The sequence below is a fragment of the Calidris pugnax genome, unplaced genomic scaffold, assembly GCF_001431845.1.
Source record: "Calidris pugnax isolate Ruff unplaced genomic scaffold, ASM143184v1 scaffold54, whole genome shotgun sequence".
Lineage (NCBI taxonomy): Eukaryota > Metazoa > Chordata > Aves > Charadriiformes > Scolopacidae > Calidris > Calidris pugnax.
In genome coordinates this window covers 714377-737680 of record NW_015090864.1, presented here as the reverse complement: position 1 = coordinate 737680, position 23304 = coordinate 714377, and the positions used below count along the sequence as shown (strand labels likewise).

General features: G+C 44.6%; 2 protein-coding genes and 1 long non-coding RNA gene across 5 annotated transcripts in view; 2 read left to right on the top strand and 1 right to left on the bottom strand.

The window, feature by feature from the left end:
* The first annotated feature begins 485 nt into the window (after positions 1-485).
* On the top strand, positions 486-7526 carry JMJD4 (jumonji domain containing 4). Of its 3 annotated transcripts, none has more exons than XM_014945052.1 (7): positions 486-615; positions 1186-1761; positions 2372-2537; positions 3381-3506; positions 4631-4898; positions 5594-5740; positions 6716-7526. In XM_014945052.1, exons 2-7 carry the CDS (start codon positions 1497-1499, stop codon positions 7025-7027), a joined length of 1284 nt encoding a protein of 427 aa, XP_014800538.1. In that variant the 5' UTR covers positions 486-615; positions 1186-1496; the 3' UTR covers positions 7028-7526. The 3 variants fall into 3 exon arrangements, with proteins under 3 accessions (XP_014800538.1, XP_014800540.1, XP_014800537.1); XM_014945054.1 differs by having other exon boundaries at positions 505-698; XM_014945051.1 differs by having other exon boundaries at positions 505-1761.
* Positions 7527-9140: 1614 nt separating this feature from the next.
* LOC106889723 lies at positions 9141-9815 on the top strand. The gene is made up of 2 exons (XR_001412386.1): positions 9141-9431; positions 9521-9815. It is a non-coding gene; the product is annotated as an uncharacterized LOC106889723 (long non-coding RNA).
* A 314-nt stretch (positions 9816-10129) lies between these two features.
* The window catches only part of ALS2CL (ALS2 C-terminal like), a 39472-nt gene continuing 26297 nt past the window's right edge, over positions 10130-23304 (bottom strand). The window contains exons 20-32 of the mRNA XM_014944857.1: positions 22810-22870; positions 22681-22758; positions 21046-21173; positions 19709-19882; positions 19029-19122; positions 18296-18453; positions 16410-16478; positions 15248-15421; positions 14443-14485; positions 13453-13514; positions 12404-12553; positions 11817-11913; positions 10130-11150 (exon numbers count right to left, since the gene is read on the bottom strand). Coding sequence (XP_014800343.1) covers positions 11079-11150; positions 11817-11913; positions 12404-12553; positions 13453-13514; positions 14443-14485; positions 15248-15421; positions 16410-16478; positions 18296-18453; positions 19029-19122; positions 19709-19882; positions 21046-21173; positions 22681-22758; positions 22810-22870 — 1360 coding nt within the window. The 3' untranslated portion in view covers positions 10130-11078. The remainder of the gene's footprint in view (positions 11151-11816; positions 11914-12403; positions 12554-13452; positions 13515-14442; positions 14486-15247; positions 15422-16409; positions 16479-18295; positions 18454-19028; positions 19123-19708; positions 19883-21045; positions 21174-22680; positions 22759-22809; positions 22871-23304) is intronic.

Below are 23304 nucleotides of genomic sequence, written 5' to 3'. Positions count from 1 at the left end.
CCACACCCCCCCCTGATACTAGGCCAGTCCCCCATCCCTTCCCCTATGCCAACCTCCATCCTCATCCTCCTTTCAGTCCTCATAGAATAGAATCACAGAACCACAGAATTGTCTAGGTTGGAAGAGATCACCGAGTTACAACGATCAACACACCACTGCGAAGTCCACCACTGAACCATGTCCCTCAGCACCACATCCCCCCGCGTTTTAAACACCCCCAGGGATGGCGACTCCATCACTTTCCCGAGCAGCCTGTTCCAAAGCCTGACAACCGCTTCCGTGAAGAATTTTTTTGCCTAATATCCATCCTAAACCCCCCCGTGGTGCAACTTGAGGCCATTTCCTCTTCTCCTCTACCTTGTTCCTAGGAAGAAGAGACCGACTCCCACCTCTATCCTTCCCCTATTTGTAAGTGCGCCCGCCGCCCGCTCCTATTGGCTGAGCCCCGCACGGGCTGCGTTCCCCCTTTCTCGGCCCCCCCCGGGCGCCGCCCGCCGAGCGCTGAGGTTCCGGGAACGGCTGCGACAGCCCGTCTCTTCTTCCTCCTCCTCCTCCTCCTCTTCCTCCGCCGTCGCCGCCGCTCGGCCCGGGGTCCTGCCCCGCGGCGGGGCGGGGGTGAGTATCCCTCCTCCGCTGCCCTCTCCGCTCCCCCTGGCCGCGGACGCGCGGGGGCGGACCGAGAACCCAACGCAGGGACGGTGTGTGCGACGCCCTGTGGCGTCCGGGTCCCCCCACCCCACACCTTCTGGAGCTCCCTGAGGGGGGAGCCGCCTCATGACACCCCGTTTTCCCCCATAAACACCCTGGTCCCCCCTTCATCCCGGTGTCTCCCCTCTCCTGAAGCCCATCCCTGCAGGGTATGTGGCTTCATTTGCCCTCGGGCTTCCTCCCTCCCACTCTGTGCTCGGTCCCCCTCCCGCTTCCCCTGACACCTCCCTTTTATTCATTATTATTTTCCCCTTTTTTTAACCTATTATTGCTGCCTGGCCTGTAGAGAAAGGTCCTACTAGGGTGGGAGTGTGCCAGGGCTTATATCTTCTCCTGACAAAGGGGTGAGCCCCAGGAGAGTTGCTGGGCTGTGTCAATTTCCAGGGCCCCAAATATTTAGGGTTTTTCCCTTCACCCCGGCAATTAATTAATTCAACGGGGATATCCCACTGAAATGAATGTTTCTTGCTGTTTTAGGAAGGAAACAGCCTTTGCTGGTCGTGCCCAGGCAAGAAGGTGACGAGGGAAAAGCAACATCTCCACCACCCGTAGGGTGACTTTGTTGTCAGATATCCCACCAGCATTAAACTTTGTAAACTATGGAAGATCCCAATTAGCCCAAGGTGGTGGGATGCTCCTGCACGATTTCTTCTTTTACCTCTGGCAGCTTACGTTTTCATGGATTTAGAGACTCAAGTCGCATTTTTAAAGCAGGTTTTGGGTTTTTTTGACGCAATAACATCTGGTGAACGCTGCCTTGGCTCAGCCAGGAAGAGTATCCAGCCTGCATGGACAGGGCAACCTTTGCCTGTTCCACCGCCTTTTTTCGTGACTACCACAGCTCATCTCAGGGTGCATTCTGCCTCCCCGGGGGTCACGTTGACTTTATCGAAAAAGTAGAATCGTTCTCTTACTCGGATTTTTTCCGGGATTATTTGATTCCCAACCATCCCTGTATTTTCTCAGCTAAATTCACCGAAGACTGGGGCAGCAGGAGAAATTGGGTTACTTGGGATGGAAAGCCCAACTTTGATCATCTGCTGCAGAAGTTTGGTAAGTCATGGCATTTTTAATACCTAATTAAAACCTGTATGCTAAATGACACTGGTTTGTTTTTTTTTTAATCTTACAAATAGAACGGCTGGACAAAACCAAGCAATTCTCCAGACTTTTTTCTACCTAAATACATTCATTTTTTATACTTACACTTTATGTTTTGCAGATTCCAATCTTGAATTTATTCCCATAATGAAATAAAACAAAAAGTGTTGTATAATTGAACCATACCAATTTATACACCTGCTTGACTTTAACCTCAAGAGCGGCCTGACGCTTTCCCCAGGCAAGGGGAAAGTATTCTGTAGTTATAGTGAAATACCTCTTCAGGCTGTAAAATATTAGTTTAATTAACAGGAATCGATGTAGTTTAAGAGGAAAATTCGGGTCACATTGAATAAATAACTTCTGGTCTGGAGTATATTTGCCTAGAATGATGGTATTGGGAGGGAGAGCAGGGCTAGGGGTTGTGGCTTTAGTTTGTACTGCATTTTAGCATGAGAGGGCCTAGGTGTTAGAGGCTGCTGCAGTGGATAAAGTTGATGGAATTCAGTTTTCAGCATCAGTTATTCTCTCCCCACGTGCGCTCAAAGAGTTTACCTTTCAGGAGAGGCCGTAGTACCTGTTGCCAACTGTGATGTCAAGGAGTACAATTCTAACCCGAAGGAGCAGCTCCCCTTCAAGGAATATATAAAATACTGGAAAGAGTACATTAAAAATGGCTACCGTTCATCCCGAGGGTGTCTTTATCTCAAGGACTGGCACCTGAGCAGGTAAGAGAGCATCCCCTGCATACCCTGCAGAGAGCTGCCGCGCAGCCCTAACACTCGGCTTTTAATGCCTGAACATTTAAATGCTGGTAGTGCTTTTTGTTAGTGCCTGCCCAGCAAAATATCAGTATTATACCGCACAGTTCTTGGCTTATATCACACAGAAGATCCTTAAACAAGTCCTTGTTTCCTGAAGAGGCTGACATTCATGAGTGCTTTCCCTTCCACCTATGTTTTAAATCACTCTGTGTTATCCCTGTGGAAACCATGTGGCTGGAACATTAGGCTTTTGTTTGACTGCTACAATGCAATCCTTCTTATGGAGAAGGGGGATATTTTTAATTATTGTTTGACTGCTACAATGCAATCCTTCTTACGAAGAAGGGGGATATTTTTAATTATGTTTAATTCAGTGTGGGTGAGTTATAATCCTTTGTTATCCTTTTTTTGTTATTATTCTATGTGCTTGTCAAAAACTTGTCAAAAATCCCACAGCCTGGCTTCCCTCCTAACCCTCACCCCCCCCCCAGCTTGTCATCCAGTGGGAGCAACCAGTCTTGCAGGCATCTCATCTAAAGAGAATGTGTTTATTAGCAACTCTCTTTGCCATAATTAGGAGGAGTCTCCTAAATTAAGTAGTTAACTTTCACAGCTTTCCTGAGAGACAGAAAAGGACTGTTGTGTGCATTTTGTGTGCAACTGAGAGCTGTCAATGATGTGAAGGAGATGGCAGCAAAGTATTGATGGCCTGAAGAGACCTGATTGCTCTCTGGCTCTGGGAACTGAAGCACAAGGAGCAATGCTGCTTTTTTCTGAGACCTTTTTCCAACACTTTCTCTTTTTAAGAGCTTTCCCTGAGCAAGATGTTTACACAACCCCTGTGTATTTCTCCTCCGACTGGCTGAACGAATACTGGGATGCTGTAGCTGTGGACGATTACCGCTTTGTCTACATGGGACCCAAAGGTTCATGGTAAGGCAGTGTGGTTTCTCTCATCCTTACATACCTTTTTTTAAAGATTATTATTAAAGGGGGTTATCACATTGTCCTTCAGGATAGCAATACTGTTGTGGCTGAACCCAGCCAGCCTCGTTTCTCAAGCAGCTCATTTGGCTCTGGATGTGAGCTGCCCTTATGCGATCTGCTAGAGTACTTTTCTACTTCAAGAAGCCCTGAATTGTGCTCATAGAATCTCCAAAAGTTGTCAGCCAGCTTTTATAAGGTTTTAGAGCAGAAACTCCCTGGGGCTCACCAGCCTTTTATGATTTGCAGAGTCAACAGGAGCCTTGGAGGGGCGCTGATGAGTTGGTCAAACATGTTGCAGGTGAAAAATTAAGTCCAGCTTTGGTGATGAAGTTGCATTTATAGTATTGTCCTCAGTTTCCATCACAGAATCTCCTGCCATTGAGGAATCTGTGGGACAGATTCAAAACGAACTGATGGAGAAGCACAGAGGCTGTCAAACACTGCAATACTGTGTAGATGTAGTGGCCTTTTAATCACAGAATGGCAGGGGTTGGAAGGGACCTTCGGAGACGTCTTGTCCAACCTCCCTGCCAAAGCAGGATCACCCAGAGCAGGTTGGACAGGAACTCATCCAGGTGGGTTTTGAAGATTTCCAGAGAAGGAGACTCCACACCCTCTCTGGGCAGCCTGTTCCAGGGCTCTGCCACCCTCAAAGTTTGTGCCCATTGTCCCTTGTCCTGTCACTGGGCACTGAGAAGAGTCTGGCCCCATCCTCTTGACACCCACCTTTTAGATATTGCTCAGCATTGATGAGATCCCCTCTCAGTCTGGTCCAGGCTGAACGGAGAGAAGCCTTTCTTCATCAGAGAGATGCTCCAGTCCCTTGATCATCTTTGTAGCCTCTGCTGGACTCTCTCCACTAGTTCCCTGTCCTTCTTGGACTGGGTGGCCCAGAATTGAACAACACACTTTTAATACTTAAAGCGGTCAAAATGAAACGAAGAGGGTGACAGTTTGGGAGCAGGTTTGCACACTAAAAGTTGATTTCTCTTTGTATGCCAGTTTCTTGGAGACTTTAATTCATCTTGCAGCTTTTAAGCGTTGTCTTTAACCTCTGATTTGCCCCACAGGACTCCATTCCATGCTGATGTCTTCCGTTCCTATAGCTGGTCAGCCAACATCTGTGGGAGAAAGAAATGGTTGTTGTACCCTGCAGGACAGGAGGAGTACCTCAAAGACCGCCACGGCAACTTGCCCTTTGACGTGACAGCACCTAATCTTCAGGACAGGACCGTTTACCCTCGCTACAACCAAAGTCAACCGCCTGTTGAAATCGTGCAGGAAGCAGGGGAGATAGTCTTCATCCCCAGCGGATGGCACCATCAAGTTTACAACCTGGTGAGATAATTAATTCTGACCTTTTCATAACACAGGGAGATCAGCAGGCTTGAATCAGAGCAAACTTTTCTTGCCATAGCACGTGGTGGATGCCAAAAGTCTTTAGCTGGGCTCCAAAAAAGTTCAGAGAGGTTCATGGAGGAAAGGTCTATTGGTGGCTGCTCGAGTTGGTGGCTAAAAGCAAGCCTGAACTCTTAAGCTCCTTGGGTCATTGACCACTAGAAGCTGGAAGAGTATACAATTTAGGAAGCTGTCTGAACCCTCTTTCATTATGCTTGTCCTTATTAGAGTCATTGAAAAATAAGATGCTGGGTGAGATGGACTTGCAGTGAGGCTGTTAATCTTGGTTTCTAGCTGTAAGTTGTAATTTATTAATGGAAAATGCTAACAAATCGGCCTTCGTGATCACAAACCAAAATTAATGACCGTGTTCCTTTCTCCCCACTACCTTCTGCCACTTTTGTGCCCTTAAAAGGTATGTTCAGACAGAGGAACTAGAGACATTTGCCAGTTTACAGAGCGAAACAAGATTTTATTGTTCAGAGATGTCAGAAAGGGCCAGCCTTCCCGCACAGCAGTGATGTTGGTGCCAAAGATATGGTTTTACATTTTGCAGCCCTGACCTGATGTTGTTACAGCTGTTTTCTCCTGCTTTCCTATGCAGAGCCTAATAACCCTTGAAATTATTCCTTCAGGAGGACACCATTTCCATCAACCACAACTGGGTGAACGGCTGCAACGTGGCTCTAATGTGGTGCTTCCTGCAGGATGAATTAGCGGCCGTCCAACGGGAAATCAACGAATGGAAGGATCCTATAGACGATTGGCACCTCCAATGCCAGGTACAACACCATGGGGGTGGCTGCCTGACTTCCTCTGAGGGGATCATACATTTCTGGGCTGCATCGCACCACCTTGTGAGTTATAAGAAACACAAGTCCTTGATCTCATACCTGGAATCAGTACGTATTTCATGCAGAAGAAGGAACTGGTGAGGCCTTCGTTGTGCAGGAAATAAATATTAATTTAGTGACACAAGGAAAGAATTGTGCTGGTGCATATTTGCAATGTGAAGGGGGTCAGGATGTTGTCTGAAAAACTAATGCTTCAACTGCTCTCCAACTATCAAGATTAGCAAAATCAATCCATTATGTAGTATATACTCACAGGGAAAGACTTGTGTTGGTGCATATTTGCAATGTGAAGGGGGTCAGGATGTTGTCTGAAAAACTAATGCCTCAACTGCTCTTCAACTATCAAGATTAGCATCAAGATCAATCCTTTATGTAGTATATATGTTCCCCTTTATAAAATATAAGTGCTTTTTCACATGAACAGAACACAGAAGAACTGCTTTGAAGACTGCTCATGGTGCAAGAGCAAATCTGAAACAAATAAAATTAAGGTGAAGGTGGCAGCAGGTTCCTGTGTCTGCAAAGTGATGCTTTCAGAACACATAACTATATTGGGCAGTGTTCTGTCTTGCATGCTTCCGAAATCTTAAGCATGAAACAAATGTAAAGTTTATTTCTGGAGGCTGGTTATTGCTGCTGGGTTGATATCCTTTAAATATAGATCGAAAACACACAGCTCTTTAGTACTTAGAAGAAACAGAGTGTTGCTTTTGGGGCTGGTGGCATTTCAAGTAAGGGAAAAAATTTCAGTGCCATGGGGAAATTATAAAAAATATGATTAAAAATGGTTACTTGTGATTCTGGATAGATTTTTAGCTTGATAAAATACGGTTTTGTAATTCTTACTGTAAATAAGAGTTGTTTCCATTTCATTGCTTGGTTGTTTGTTTTTTTTTTCCCTAGTTGATCATGAAGTCTTGCACGGGTATAGACTACAAGGAGTTCTACAATTTCCTCAAAGTTATTGCAGAGAACAGGATTTCTGTCTTGGAAAAAGGCCTCGATGACGAAGCTTCGGCAAAGAACACTCCCAAAGCTGCCATTTCCACCTTGGGCATGCTCCACGCCGTGTTTGATTTAAAGAGGACTGTGAAGGTGTTAACATCATTGAGTGCTAATGAAGATTTCAAGAAACTAGACCTGACGTCACTTTCTCCACCTCCGGAGGTATTACTCCACCACTTGAAAGCAGCAATAGATACAGCGCTACTTTAAACTTCCTATTTATTCACTTCTTTGTAAACCAAACCCTTTTTTTTGCAAAAATGGGTGTTTGTAGAAGACTTGACTCCTCCCTGTTTAATAGCTGTTGCATTTTAAGTACAAAGAGCCTTAATATAGAGTGGGGAGAGAGAGTACATTCATAAAAAGATTGAATACTTTTAAAATTGACAGTATTTTATTATCTAGAGTAATTAAGCAGGGAAAAAAGGTGTCTCAGACAAAGGAAAAACCCATATTATGTTAGTATTATCTTAAGAGCCCTGCTGGTGAGTAATCAGGGAAGGGGAACAGAAATTTTCTGTGGGTCAAGCTTAGGTCTGCGAGGGCTAAACACTGAGCTTGCACTGTATCCCCTCTGCTTCTGACAGCAAACCTGTGCTGCAGGCTCCAGCAAGTCAAGCTCTGCTTTGTCTGGGCACACCTCAATTTCATTAAGGCATGTCCTGCTTCCAGGTACAGCTCAGTCTTTCTTTTCCTTTTATTATTATTTTTTTTTAAAAAAAATATTAGAGGACCCTATTTAATTAGCTGCCCTTGAAGCCTGAGCTGGCTCAACAGCTGTAGCCTGGATGTGGAAGAGCTGACTCTAGTATTTTTCCTGCGTGGTGGCATCTCTCTAAACCTGAAAGTCTTGGGTAGAGTCAGCCTTTGATGTGGAAGAGCTGACTCTAGTATTTTTCCTGTGTGGTGGCATCTCTCTAAACTTGAAAGTCTCAGGTAGAGTCAGCCTTCGGGGTCTGTGGGGTTACATTCAACACATCAGGAAGCCAGAGCCCTGCTATCTAATCTGCCAGAAATAATTGCAGCGTGTGATCCACCCAAGCTCAAAAGGAAGCACTTGAATGTACTCTCCCATTTCTACACACTATTTCAAGGCATGATATTTTATCAAGCAGAGATTTAATTAATCAGGGAAGCTAGCAAATAGCCTCGTATTATCTCCTAAAAAAAAAAATAAAACAAGCCATGCTGTTAACACACCAAAAAAAGCACTACTGCATGGTTACATAGCACAATTTGCAACCTGAATGCTACCCTTGGGCTGAAAAAAAAACCCAGAGCATCTTCCAGTAAAGTATTTCTCTTGCTTTAACTGGTTGATGAGAAAGCCTAGAAGCACAAATGGCTGCACACTGTTAACCTTAGTTGCCCCTTTTTAGGGCTCACTTGAATTATTGCTGGAGAACTTCCTCGGTTTTCAACCAGACGACCAGTAAGAGCCACAACTAATCCTATGTTTAGAAAGTGCAATAGTAGAAATCTTCTGTAGGCTATAAAAAAAACAAAGAAATCACATTGTTTTCTAGCTCTTCCTGTGGCGTTTGTACGTGCATGCATTTTGCATGTCCTATTTTCTAGTAGAAGTTCTGCATTTTGAGTAGGCACCTGAAATTAAAATCACTACCCAGAGCATGGAAGAATGCACTATGGAGAAAAACCACTTTTTCTTTTTTTTTTTTTTTTTTTTTTTCCCCTCCTTCTTTTGAAACAGCTGTGACTCCGTCTCGGTGATTCAACCTTCTGGCAGGGTGTTTCTTTAGACTGGAAAAGTGCCAAGTTTTAAACCACTCTTGAAATTAAAAGTTCACAGCTGTTACTTAGGGCTGTTTACAGGCAGAGCTGGAGCTCTCTTGCTTACCCAAATAAGGTGAGATTTCGTAGAGGTGAGGAAGAAAGGTTTAAAGCTGACAAAAGTTCTGCTGGTAGGAAAACACGGATTTGGGGTTGGATTCCCCAGTCCCACAACGTGCTGTGGAACTGGTATTGGCACCAACTGCATTTAACACCACATTTTTATAAAGGGTTTGCTTAAATGAACAGTACTTTTCATCTCATGCCCCATGAAGCTGGAAGGGTTTGGGTTCACTGTGTGAAAACAGCAAAAAATACAAGTCTAATTTTACATTGAGAACCCAGTATGGTGACCAGTTTAGACACTACTGGCCAGTAAAGCACATCCTCCTTTGGATGGATGGCACCAGTTTGCTGTGATGCAAACATTCAGGCAGCAGTTTTTAGGGGAAGAGGCAAAATTTCCACAGTTAGTTCCTTTTCCCCGTGGAAGAGGGGTAAGGAAGACGGAAGGCCAACGCTGTCAGTTAGTTCCTTTTCCCCGTGGAAGAGGGGAAGACGGAAGGGTGGCTGAAGAGGTGTTCAAGCAAAGGAAAGTGGGTCTTAATTACTCACTTTCACTTTCTGTTCATCTCAACTGTCTCTGCACCACAGCATCTTCAGCTCTGAAGGTGTGTAAGAGCCATCCTTCGGTGTGATCAGAGAGAACAGGGTAAAAAAATAATAGTTTAATTGCAGGGAATGATCTTAAAAGTTTAAGCCACGTTCTCCTCTCCGATTCAGCAGGGAACAGAAGCCTGAAAATTAGTTGTATTGAGTCAAGGTTGCAGGGAATGATCTTAAAAGTTTAAGCCATGTTCTCCTCTCTGATTGGGCAGGGAACAGAAGCCTGAAAATTAGTTTTGAGTCAAGATTCTCTCACAATTACATCAGTAAATTAATTTGTAGTTCAAATTCACCATTCCTACAAATGATGGAGGCAGTTAAGGGAGCCACAGGTTAATTCTCTAATGCCTGAAGACAGCAACGAAGTTGGAATAAGAAGTATGCAAGTCTGGAATCTCTCTTAAAAATTAAAACAGCTTTATTTAAATACAAAGTTACTGTAAAACATACATTAGGATACTCTTCATACCAATATATTAACTATTGTAATCAGTGTACTATTTATTAAAGCATAATACTTGTGATAAACAGGAGGAAACAGCCTGTAGAGTTTTGTTTTGTTTTCCCTAAGTCACAGGTCTGGACAATTTAGATTTAAACTGTAAAAAAAAAATAATAAAATAAAAGCAGGTTAAAATCTAGTTCAAAAGAGCTTTTGCTCTAAATAAGCAGCTCAGACATTGCTATTTTTGTCTGATAGGAACAGGATACCAAATATCCATTTGCCTTTTATAAAGGCAGCATAAACCCCACCCCAATTTTAATCCCATTTTGTACCCCGCTGGCGTCAGCAGGCGGTCTGTCAGCATGAAGCTGTGCATCGAGGGAAAACCAGTGTTTTTGCAGAAACCCCACCCCAATTTTAATCCCATTTTGTACCCCGCTGGCGTCAGCAGGCGGTCTGTCAGCACGAAGCTGTGCATCGAGGGAAAACCAGTGGTTTTGCAGCTCTGTCAGTGCAGAAAACCAGGTGGATTTATGTTTTCCTCTCACCAGGATTTGAGATTTCTCACCCCAGGACAACGTATGTCCTTCCTATCAGGCACACGTGGCCCCCCTGCAGAATGACAAAGCAGCACTTGCACGGTCAAGGTGCGAGTGTGACATCCCTGAGATCGAAGAGGAGGCTGCAGAGGATAAATAAATGCTTGTAAGTCTCATAAAAATAAGGAAATTAGTCAATAGCAGCTTTATAACACAATGGAGAGGTACTGAGTTTGGCTTGGGTGGGAAGAGGAATGGAAAAACCTTCCTTTTAGGGATACAGGACAAGGCACCTCGCTCCAGGAACAGGTTGTTGAGGAGCACGGAGATGGCCTCTCCTGGCCATGCCACATTTCTGCCACCCAGAAATAGTCCCACCAAACCAGGTCGTTATGGTTTCATTTAATTGCTTTCTATAAAAAAATCACCTCCCTTCTGTCAGTTCACCAGTGCAAAACAAACGCAGCGGCTTGAGAGAAGAGTTAAAAATGAGGTTTTTCAGGCAGATTTCTACTCGCAGGAAAGGGAGATAAAAAAAACTACAAAAAGAAACCTTGGCCACTTTCCGCAGAGAAATTCCCAAACATGAGCTGAGGTTGCACAATGAAGGCTTTTAGCCCCCAGCATCCGTGTCTCCGTGCTTTACGACCATAGCAAGTCGAGGAGAAAACCCAGCAAGAAACCCTCATCTGATAAATTAACTGTTCTTCCCTTTTTGAAGGCAGCTGGAACAGCAGTGACTCGATTGCTTCTTCATCCAACAGTGTTTGGTCAAGAAAGTGCAGGAGGGAGGGAGGAGGCTCCCTTCGGGTCCCAGGGCTCAGGAGCTGTGAGGGACATGGCAGGTCTCTCTCTGGTGGAGTCTCATCTTCTGGATGTGTTCGTAGCACGACTGGGCAAGGAAGAGAGCAACCAATTAAGGAGAAGTTTTGGGAACTTTTGGGTCAAAATCTGGTCTCTTGCACTCAACTGGAAGCCATGTTGCCCCACGGGTTAGTCAGAGAGTAAATCTGCATATCATAAATTTAAGATAAGCTGGGACTCTTTAGTCTGGAGAAGAGAAGGCTGAGGGGAGACCTTATCAATGCCTACAAGTATCTCAAGGGAGGGTTGAAGGAGGAGGGAGCCAGACTCTTTTCAGTGGTTCCCAGTGAGAGGACGAGGGGCAACGGGCACAAGTTGGAACATAAGAGGTTCCACTCAAATATGAGGAGAAACTTCTTCACAGTGAGGGTGACAGAGCCCTGGAAGAGGCTGCCCAGGGAGGGTGTGGAGTCCCCTTCCTTGGAGATTTTCAAGACCTGCCTGGATGCTCCTGAGTAACATGCTCTAGCTCTAGGCAATCCTGCTTCAGCAGGGGAGTTGGACTAGATGATCTCGATGGTCCCTTCCAACTCTAAAATTCAGTGAAATTCAGTGAAATATTCTCTAGACTAGAAGGAAGGTAACCTGTGCTAGGCATATAAAATTAAACGAGCAAATAACACATCAGCATCTCTGCTGCTCAAGAAAGGCTACTACAGCATGAAGCTGTCACTGGTGAAGATTATTTCCTTACCTCCAGTGCTGTTAACAGAAAGTCGTACAGTCCTCCTTGATTGGTGGGGTCCATCAAGTCTCTGATCAGATGGATTTCAGCTCCCAGGTGCTGTATTCTAGGGAAAAAAAAAAAAAAAAAAAAAAAAAAAAAAAAAAAAAAAAAAAAAAAAAAAAAAAAAGTCACAACTAGAACAAATCTCTGGGCACCAGTGATTTATGGGTGTATGCTTGAAATCAGAGTATGGAGAGAGGGAAGCGTAGATCTGGAGTCATAGAATGGTTTAGGTTTGAAAGGAGGACCTTAAAGATCACCTAGGTCCAACCCCCCCTGCCCTGGGAGATTCCAACACCTCCCACTAGACCAGGTTGCTCAAAGCCCTGTCCATCCTGGTCTTGAACATCTCCAGGGATGGGGCATCCACAGCTTCTCTGGGCAACCTGGGCCAGGCTCTCACCACTCTCATAGTGAAAAATTTCTTTCTGAGATCTAATCTAAATCTCCCTTCTTTCAGTTGGAAGCCATTGCCCCTTATCCTATCCCTACGTGCCCTTGTCAAAAGTCCCTCTCCAGCTTTCTTGTAGGTGTCATTCAGAGACGTGACTTACTTTGCTCGGGATACAACATACATCAGTAGGGGCAACAGGTCATCCATGGGGAGCTTGTAGTCCTTCTCCACCACCCGGGACACCGTGCTCTCTATCTCCTCATACGTCTTCTGGAGGATCACCAGCTTTTCACGGGGATCCACTGTGGTGCTGTCAGTGTGAAAACAGCCATGTGAAAAATGCTGCCACTACACAGCTAAAGAGATAGAGCAGAAGAACTAGAAAACTTCAGAGCAGATGGTCATGCTACAAAGTCCACCAATCATCCCAAATAGCTGCTCTAAAAAGTGGTCAAAAAGGTTGTGCCAGGAGGCATCACCAGGGTGTAAACTTTATCCAGGTGGACCTTGAGTCTTCCCACTTCCTGAGTGTGACCTGCTTGCCCCAGTATTGGTCCCTCATTTTAGACAGGGCTAACCCGAGTCACGGTCCCTCAAATAAAAACTAAAGAGTATGAGATGAACCACTGTTGGGGTTCTATCAAGATATTGCCCTTACAAGAGACAATCCAGTTGTCACATCTATAACGTTGGTTTCTTCTGCCCATAAAGCCTTGCCAAGGTACACGCAGCCTGTGCTGCCTTTTCCAGAAGAGAAGTCACGTTGGCTTTCATAGGGATGGTCTCACCAGGACTAGTGTATTTTAGGGACCTGAGACCTCCTGTCTGATGGATCCCACAACACTTCTGTGCTCCCCTTTATCCTCTTTCCCACTCGTCACTGCAGCACCACCCTCTAGGCTGGACTTCAAGACAATAGATCAAGCTGAGCTTCTTAAATTGAGCTCTGCTTTGCTACTTTGATGTCTTGGGATGCCACACTGGATGGATAACCCTCATGTAGCACACACAGAGTGTGTCCAGAGCAATGGGCACAGTCATGACCAGGCACTCACAGCCAGGCCCAATTTGCCATTCACACTGACATGAATGATCATCAAAGTCAGATTTTTATGTAGGAATGTCTCTGGAAAATTAAAGGAAGGGGAGATATTAGCTATTTAAACACGATTGATACTGTTATGATATTTTTTTGGGACAGTGACTTACATCAGCTTCTGCAAACACTCTGTGGCAGAGAGGAAACACTTGTCTTTGATAAGGGACCGCCTCTGAAAGGGAGAAAAAGAGTTGTGCCTCGGTAACAGCATCTCTCTGAGAGCCACCACGTGGCTCCTCCATGCTGGACCCAAAATAAGTATATTTGCAGCCCATAAAGGAGGGTGAAATAAAGCTGTTGTAGACAGCACCACTTTGAATACACTGCAAATATCCATCTGAACACAGATGTCTTTGAATCACCACAGAGCAGAGCACTGCAAAGCAATCCTGCACAGAGCTCATATCCCCATCCATGGAAATTCATATGCAGCAGCTACAATGAAAGGGAGAAAAAGAGTTGTGCCTCGGTAACAGCATCTCTCTGAGAGCCACCACGTGGCTCCTCCATGCTGGACCCAAAATAAGTATATTTGCAGCCCATAAAGGAGGGTGAAATAAAGCTGTTGTAGACAGCACCACTTTGAATACACTGCAAATATCCATCTGAACACAGATGTCTTTGAATCACCACAGGGCAGAGCACTGCAAAGCAATCCTGCACAGAGCTCATATCCCCATCCATGGAAATTCATATGCAGCAGCTACAATTAATCATAGAATGGTTAGAGGTGGAAGGGACCTTCAAGATCATGTAGTTCCATCCCCCTGCCCTGGGCAGGGACACCTCCCACCAGCCCAGGTTGCTCAAAGCCCCATCCAACTTGGCCTTGAACCCCTCCAGGGATGGGGCAGCCACAGCTTCTCTGGGCAACGTGGGCCAGGCTCTCACCACCCTCACACCAAACAAGTTCTTCCTAATCTAAATCTCCCCCTTTCAGTTGAAAGAGGGAAGATTCACCCACATCACGTAGCTCCGAATTCTGAGTGCATGCTGTCCTGTGGTTACTTGGTGAAGCTCCATCATTGGCCAGCAACAACACATAGCCCCAACGCTATCTCATCATCACACCAAAGCTACCTCTTAGTGTTATTTCTTACCTGGTTGGTTGTCAGGGTGAGATCTTTCAGAGGCCAGAGGTGTCTGAAAGGAGATTACAGAGAGAAGATTTAGAAGGCAGATGTCCATGCCTTAACTCCACCCTAAGTCAGTCTCGATTGTTATTATCTCCGTGTTTGAGGTGATGCAAGAGTCTTGTAGGTGCATGAGGCTGAGTTTGCTCCTCCCAATACACTGCTACAGGAATAATGAATAGCTCAGATTCATTGACCTGAGCGTAGGGTTCGTTTTACTCAGAGATGCTTCTATAATAATCAGTGGAGAGTTTTAGCATTTTCAGATTAATTTCCTCTCACTGAATCTAATCTCCAAATTTAGTCTTCTGCCACCCTGCTTAAGCCCTTGAGCTGCAGATGATGCTGTGTTAGAAAAGCCTCTTGAGTCTGAGTCATTGGTCCTCACACATCACTTCCAAAGATGGATCCAGCTGCAGGACCAGATGAAGGAGACATCTGGCTCCATAACCTTTCCCCTGTGTCAAAACTACGTCCCCACACTGTTAGAGGAAGTACCATTTGTTGGACTCTAAGACATAATTTATAAACTATATCTGATTATTTCTGTGTTGGAGCAAACCATTTTTTTGGTGGGCTAGAAAATAAGATTTTTTTGCTAAAAAATGAAAATTAGCAGAGATAATAGTAATTACTTCAGTTCTACAGCCAATGATGGACCCAGGAACAGGTTATATGTCCTTTCCTCCTGTGCCATCAGAACTTTCCCTGGCCACTACCTTCCCAGCTGGTATCACGGGATTGCATCCTGGGATGAACAAATGTCACCTACTTCTGCACATCCAGAAACTCCAGCAGCTTGATGTCAGGAAAAAGACTTAGATCCACTATCCCTTGGCAGTAGAGGTCATCTTCTCTTTCATGATAGAGCATGTAGAGCATGAAAAGTTCAGGGTAGAAGCAGGGCAAGATCAGCGGCAGGACCACACTGCATGCCTTCTGGTCGCTGTGAAGGAGAAAAGCAAAGCAGAGTCTGACAGTGAGACCTACAACCTTGATATTACCACGAGCCCCACAACACACAATGGAAGAGGCAGCTTCTGAGACTGAAAGGTGTTCTCCTTGTTTCCTGCTCTTTCCTCTATCTCTGAGTTCAATGTCACAGTTGGACAGCAGTGACCATTATAATGTGTGCCCAAAAGCTGAAGATGCAAGAGCATCTTATGCTGTAGGACGGGACAGTTTCTCCACAGGATCTCCTTAGTCACTTGGAGAAACCTGGAGCACCAGAGACCTATCTCCGGCTGTTCTTTCTGAGCTCTTTCAGTAGAGCACTTATTATTTCTTAAGGACTAAAGATCACATAAATTCAGATCAAGCCCTTTTCCAGCTGCTTTCCATCCCACCAACCTCTTGGCTTCATTCAGCCCACGTGAGGATGGCTGCAGCTTACAGCAAGAGAAATCCAGACCAAATAGGGATAGTTGAATAAAGATGCTTCTTCCCACCCCCAAAACCTGGGTTTCCCACAATTATTTCTAGCTTCTTCTTCCAGGAACATCATGTTTTCTACCTTCTCTGCCACATTTCCCACACTCTACTCCCTGTTTCCAGGCCTAGCCTTTCTCTCAGCACTGGTATGGAAGACATCAGCCCCACAACGAACAAATTCCTGGGACTAATGCAAAGGAACAAGGTAGTGCTGGGACTATTGTCTCACACACAACTGCACGGAACCTGGTGTGGGTAATCTTGCAAGGCCATGACCACACACACCTCCAACTCACCACTCTAGTCTGCTACAGACCACAATTAGAAGACGTTGCTTTCATGTTTCAAGCAGAACTACTGAAATCTTTTCACCCAGAGAGAAGTGTGGGCACTAAATCTTGCCTCAAACGGACAAATACAATCAGCTCAGCACTAAATGCATTTTAAGAGACACCCCAAATGTCCAATCACCTTAAAATTAAACAACCAGTGGTCACACATACCTTGTATCTCCATCCACACACTTTGCAGGCAGTTGGCCTTTCTGTTCCAGTGCCAGATGGAGCAAACCCCTAGAAGAGGAGCAGAAACAAGGTTTAGTTCCCTCCCTCTTTTTTTTTTTTTTTTTGTTTTCCACAAGTGAAGAGCTCAGCTGACCCAGCATCAAGTGGAAAGCTCTTTATTATCCTTGTATTGTTTCAATATTCAAATTTCACTATTTGAGGGCTTTCTCCACTACCAGCAGAAGCTGTCAGGAATGAATCAGTGTTTCAAAAATCTCTATAGCTTCTGAAGAGCAGGGTGGTCACTCTGGAGATCTTAACTCTGGTCTGCATTGAGCACCATCTCCTTGTATTCAGGGACATGAGGTTTCAGGACCTGGTTTCAGCCTGGAGAAGAGAAGGCTCTGGGGGGACTTTATTGCATCCTTCCGGTACTTAAAGGGGGTTTACAGGAAAGATGGGGACAAACTTTTTAGCAGGGCCTGATATGATAGAACGTGGTGTGATGGTTTTAAACTAAAAGAGGGGAAATTCAGACTACACACAAGGAAGAAATTTTTTACAATAAGAGTGGTGAAACCCTGGCCCAAGTCGCCCAGAGAGGTGGTAGATGCCCCATCCCTGGAAACAATCAAGGTCAGGTTGGACGGGGCTCTGAGCAACCTGGTGTAGCTGAAGATGTCCCTGCTCATGGCAGGGGGGTTGGACTAGTTGGGCCTGTAAAGGTCCCTTCCACAGCAAACTATTCTATGATTCTATGACCTGTCAGACCAACCAATTTTTGAATCCATCTATAAACATCAGAGGATGTTCATACTCTGAAAAATGGGTTTGTCTTGATATTTCCAAGCCAAAAATTCATAATATTAAAGCATAGATTCAGGAAAGGTTGCTTTTAGGCTTTTTTTTTGGTATCAGCCTAGGAAACCCAGCCGGGGCACGGTAGAGCAAGGTGTGTCTTCCTCCCCACGCTGCATCTGAAAGGTTTTGATATATGAAGCAAGCTCTCCAAGCTCAGAAGCACCTTCAAATGAACCGATGCTCAGGCTGAGAGCCCTGTTGTCCTGTTCATGAACACAGCTCAGATGAACTGAACCAAATCTAACTTGTCCCCATCAGTTGTGCTGCTGTTCTCAGACTGCTCTGGGGCAGAAAACCCCTCACCACAGAGCTGGCAGCCTTCCTCACACAAGACTACACCAATAACAACAAAGCTTTTACCCAACTTGTTATTTTTAAGGCAATACCACCCCGAGTGCAGCTAGAGGCAGAGTTCCCCACCTCTGTTTCTCACTACCTTCTTGTATCTTCTCCTAAAAGATTTTCTAACAGCAACAGGACCCCAATCATGCTTTTGATCCAGTCCTTAATCACCCATGGGCACAACCACACAATGGAACAACCTCATTTTAGAGTCACTACCCACATCAGCTGAGCCCCAACGACGCGCTTACACTGCATGTTCTCAGCTCCTGTTGAGGCATGTTAAGCTTAAGCTATTTTTTATTCAAATGTAGGTATTGAACACTGCTCTTGTGTGCTCTGATACACTTTGCTGTCCTTGCTACTTAGCGAGGTTTCTTGCTTATATTTGTGGTTGTCTAAATAAAGTCTTATTATGGGCAACAGCTCATTGAGCTGCCGTAACCGAGTAAGATTTAGTCATATTGAAGCTCCTGTATCTTGTACTGAGCAATGGGCATAATAAAAGTTTTCTAGGTCCATATGACCTCAGTTATGGCAAATAACTCTTTATCTAGCACCATTCTGAAGCAATGCTCCTAAAATAAAGCAGTCCTGTCACCTGAAAAAATGATCCTGATGGTCTAACTCCACGAGCCCTCTGTGGTCGTACCCATTGGAAAGACTCAGCATGCTCGACTTACTGGTAAAACTCCCATATTTTCTTTGCATAGTACTTGACTTCCTCTTGTGCCATCGTCAGCAAGTGTCTGTTGGCCCCAATCCCAGAATACGTTGCCTGAAAAGCTATCGTCAAGGCCTTCAGCAGCTTTCCCAGTGGGTGCAGGGAAGACTTCAATGCCTGCATGTCAGAGGAAAATTAGATTTTACAAGTCAGCCCTTGGCATTGGTAGAGGATAACGCTGAGAGGCCACCCAACCTTCTCTTATCAGCAAAGGAGAACAAGCCTAGAGGTAATCAACTATAATTTTGGTCTGGTTTTGCTGCCACAAGCCCATTCTCCTCCCATTGTCAGGGAGAAATATGCTTACTGGAATTGCTGTTCTGATGAGATTTGCTGTGATACTGAAGAGAGCACACAAAGGGTGCTTCAGGGTGAAAACCAACTGCCAAGAGTGAATGAAAGTTTATTAATCACTTCCAGCAGCTGGTTATTCCCTGATACAGTTTGAGATCCAAGAGCAAAGCTTTGTCATCACTTTCTGGCCTGTATAGCTGCTGTACACAATATGAGTGTCCAAAAAGCATGAAGGATAATCCTCTTCTTCACAAGTATAGGTATTCACACAGAATTTAGAGAAGACTCCTGAAGTCACTGGAAATGTTATATGTGCTAACAGAAAGCTACAGAAAGTTCCTATAACCCACGTCAGTGTCTGTTGGACAGATGTGAATCATTCTGGTTTTAAACTTTACCTTCTCTAAATAATTCTGTAGTGACTCCAGCCCCTGGTGCTGGACAAGCTCTTCAAGAATATCTTCTATTTTCCAGGATACATCTTCAGTCCCCCTAAAAAGATGAAAGGTGAGGAAGGAAAACCACACGGCGAAGCACTGGGATAAATCCCAAGTGTTGTAGCAGGTAGACACCAAGGGGGAAATAGGACTATTAGAACAAATGATTTTATTTTTTTTTCTGTCCTTTTCAGTGGAACTGTCCCATTGACTTAAAAGTCCTGTGATTAGTTAAATTCCTTGCCTTCAGGTCCCCTTACAACCAGCCTGGGTTGCATCCTGTCCATGCTCATCTTAATTATTTTAAATATTTCTTAAAGAGAGATGAGTTTGCTCTGCATCAGCTGATGATGGTTTCCTTCAAATACAAGATGAGCCAGTGATGACTGAGTCACATCCAGGTGCTTACATTTAATCAAATTAATCCCATCAAAATTTTCACTTATAAAAGTCAATCTCAACAGCACAACCTTAAATTCAGGCTTAAAATTCGTCCTCCTGTCTCAAGAGCAGGAACAACTAGATAACAATGGGGTTCAGAACTTTAACTCATGGCAGACCCTAATGTAAACCACTATCCTCTCTACACAACGAGGTATTTATTTTAACTCTGTTAAAACAAGGGCATACAATATTCATACCTGTGGCAGAAGAGGTACTCCTGAGATTTCCTCAACTCCTTGCTCGTTTGAATGTGGAAGCCCATGAAAGACTCCTCCGTTTCTTCTTTGCAGCCAGAATGGATGAACTCCAGGAACTGATCGTAGATTCCCTTCCATCTCTTCTCCACTGGGAACTCCTCAAGGCCCAGCTGACTGCAAAATATAAACATGGAATAAATATTTGGCTTTTCTGCCCCCCTCCTCAATTATTTCAGACTTCGCCTTCAAGTATGGAAGGTTCTCCAGAATCAGATATTAACACAAGAACTATGGGAGCAGAGAAAGATGACAGAGCCTTTTCAGTAACTCAATAAAAAGCAACTCAAGTCTATTGTCTTGACAACGAGGTACTTTGGGTGAAGGAAAATTCCCAGTGCGTGGAACATCAATAATTTGAATGTTTGCTGGTGAACCGATCACAGACTTTCTGCTCCACTTATGGATGTTTCTAAATATAACTATTTATTTTAACTGAAAGCCAACAGAAAACACTGATGGCAAGAAAATAGCTGAGCAACCACCACTAGCAGTTATTTCTGTCTGAAAAGCACAGGAAACTGGAGCTGTTTCCGCAACATCAATACTCTGATGGACTGGAAATGTTTTGAGGAGGAAAGAGGAGGAAATTAAACTGGGTTTTGTGAGAAAAATTCCCCTCAGGGGACAGGCAGCTCTTTTCCACTGGGACTCCCTCATTTGGGTTAAACTGGATGAACCCAGACCCTCCACAGGCTGGCAAACCTTTGCAGGGTTCAGAGCCCCCTGAAGCTCTGATCCTGGCTCCACAGCCTTCCTCCACAGAGAGCACTACCCAATTCCAGTTCTTCAGAGCTTTGCTTCAGTTCTTGATTTTTGGTAGCTTTGCTATCTCTACAATATCAGCTGGTGATATTCATGTAATAGCACAGAGGGACAGGGAAGGAGTAAATGATGCATTTTAGCAGCCAGCCCTTGCCTGTATAGCTTCAGACCTGTCTGTGTGTATGTAAAGACATATGTGTGAGCGCACACACACATGCACAAATCACCAAAAACGTTAAGCCTCCCAAACTCTCTCTGGTGCGAGGATGGGAGTATCTCTAGCTGGATGGGGCAGGATGGGACCAGAATATTCTTTTCCTTCATCCTACGTGGCATAAAGATTAAATGACAAACTGTGCTCTCCTCCCCTCTTTTTTCTCCTTGCATACAAACCAGTTTTTAGACCAACTCTTTCACTAAGGACCGTCTTGATCCCTGCAGGGATTGGTTCAGTACTCCTCTAGGTAGAGTGAAAATGCAAGCTGTGACCCAAGAAGTCAACCCCTGTTGCTCACGCTTTGGTTATCCTGTCATCCAGCTGCTCGTTGGACGTGTTCAGGATGCCGTGTGTCTGAAGGCCTTGGCCCGATTTGTTAGTAAAGGTTCCCTCCAGAGTGAAGCCATTGGCAAAGGACAGCTTTCCCTGCAACGGAGAAATAAAGGGTTATTCTGCCAAGATCTCATTAGTGAGAGGAAACAAGCTGGACCGAGGTCTCAGATTCTCTTTTCAACAGAGCCAGCTCCTGAAACGGTGACTAAGAACGACTTCCAGCAGAGAGGTGCACGTTTTCAACATCCAAAGCAATAGTGACATTAAGGTGACAGCCACCAGATTAAATATCTCCTTGCTATTGAATGACACACGTAGGATTCTGGAGGGGGAAGACCTCCACAATCGCAGAGTAAAACATTTACATTATGCTTGACAAATACCCAATGTCTTCTTTGAGTTATAAAATTTTCTGGCTTAAATTTGACATTAGTTATTTCTAACCTACAGCGAACACACGAAACTTCAACTTCTCCTCTGTTTTTCCTCTGCTTGTTAAAACCGCAAGCAAATTTGGCCTCACAGGTAGGAGGAATCATATGATATTCACCATAAACGCTTTCAAAATGTTCACTGCTACCAAGAAAAACCTTAAATTCTCTGAGGCAAATACAGAAGACATGCAGTAGCTCGACTCAAACGTAGAAAAGTTAATTAAATCAAATCCAAAGCCAAACAATATTGTAACTAGTCTGGCTCTGAATACGAGCCCGAAGTCCTCATGGCTAATAGCAGGAGGCACTCCATCTTAAGATAAAGAACAGACTTTTCTAGAGTAACCACTAAAACTAAACATTAATTCTGGCAGAAGCAGTATCTAAGTACTATAATCAGTCTCTGCAAAATCCACCCCAGGTCTTCTGGCTGAAGAAGGTGATGACAAACTCCTCCTCCCATGACAAGTCACTAAATAACAGGGCTCATTTGCAATCCTTACCAAGTATTTTGACATCCACTCACTCTGATCTAACCACACACTTCCTGTCAGACTCATCACAGACTTCTGTAACAAGCCGGAGGACTAGTTTTCCCTGCAACGGGGCACTTGATGAACACTTCGACCAGATATTTCAGTTAAAGATCAACCACGAAGTGTTGAACGTGTCAGTGCAGTGTCCAGATTGCAAAATCAAGCTTCCAAGATCCCTCAGCTCTGTTAACATCTCAGTTATGTTAGCGTAATGCCACTGCAACTCCATTTGGTTTATACATCGTTTCCTGTGCTCCCAACCACTACAAAGGCTCCAACATTTGTTCTAAGAACGCAAGAGCAGCCCAACTGCAGCTACGAAGCACAGCCAAAAATGTCCCACAGACAATAAAAAAACCCCAAACTCCTCATTGTAAACAAAACAGTAAAAACCAAAACAATTCAACAAAGCCCCAACTACTTGAAGTCTCTCAGCTGCAGCCTTCCTTCTGTGAATGAGACTAACAATAGAAGGGAAAAAAAACCAACAAAACCAAACCAGGAAAATGTTATTTTTCTAGGGGACTGGGGGAAGCGGAGCAGGACAGTATTAATTTTGAAGATGAATCTATCTGCCCTGCTGGAAAGCAAGCAACTGTGAAGGAAGGCTGAGATGGAGGAAGCGCTCACCTTTCCAACAAAGGTTAGATCTTCTGTGAAGTTCCCTTCATAGACAGAGTCATCTTCCAAGAGCAGAATCCCAGAGCCCTGCATTTGAAAGCAGAAGTAGTAAATTTGTGACATTAACTTCCTACCTACTCGAGTTGATCTAGAAACAACCACTGGCTTGGAACATTTATGGGATGCCGACTCGGAGAACCTTTTTGAAAGCCCAACATGGCATTGCAGTGCTCAAGAGAAAAGGAAGGAGGTGTTCTAGAAATAACCCTTTAGACATCACTGCACAGAGAAGTACTGGGCAGTCAGGAGACTTTAACCAACAATCATCCTGCATCCATTTCCCTAGAACAAGGGACAAAAGACAGACTCCTGGTCTAAGAACCATGACAAAGAATTGCCATATGGGTCAAAATTGTGGTCCTCCCAATCCTATGACCTTTAGGTGTTTGTAATCAATTCTGTCATTCTTTGCAAGACAACTAAGAGAAAAAAGGAAGGGAGCTGCTGTGTAGAATTAGCTTTGAGCCTTGCTGTGCAGTCAACGGGGCTTTAATGAGCTGCTCCCGAGCGTTCATAAAATAACTCATTCCATGACCTCCCAACTCCCACGGCTGCTTACGGAAGCACAGATTT

Coding starts and splice junctions, on each gene's coding strand:
- JMJD4 (XM_014945052.1), top strand. CDS start 1,497: ATGGACAGGGCAACCTTTGCCTGTTCCACCGCCTTTTTTCGTGACTAC. Junction 1,762..2,371: donor TCATCTGCTGCAGAAGTTTG/GTAAGTCATGGC, acceptor TTTACCTTTCAG/GAGAGGCCGTAGTACCTGTT. Junction 2,538..3,380: donor AAGGACTGGCACCTGAGCAG/GTAAGAGAGCAT, acceptor TCTCTTTTTAAG/AGCTTTCCCTGAGCAAGATG.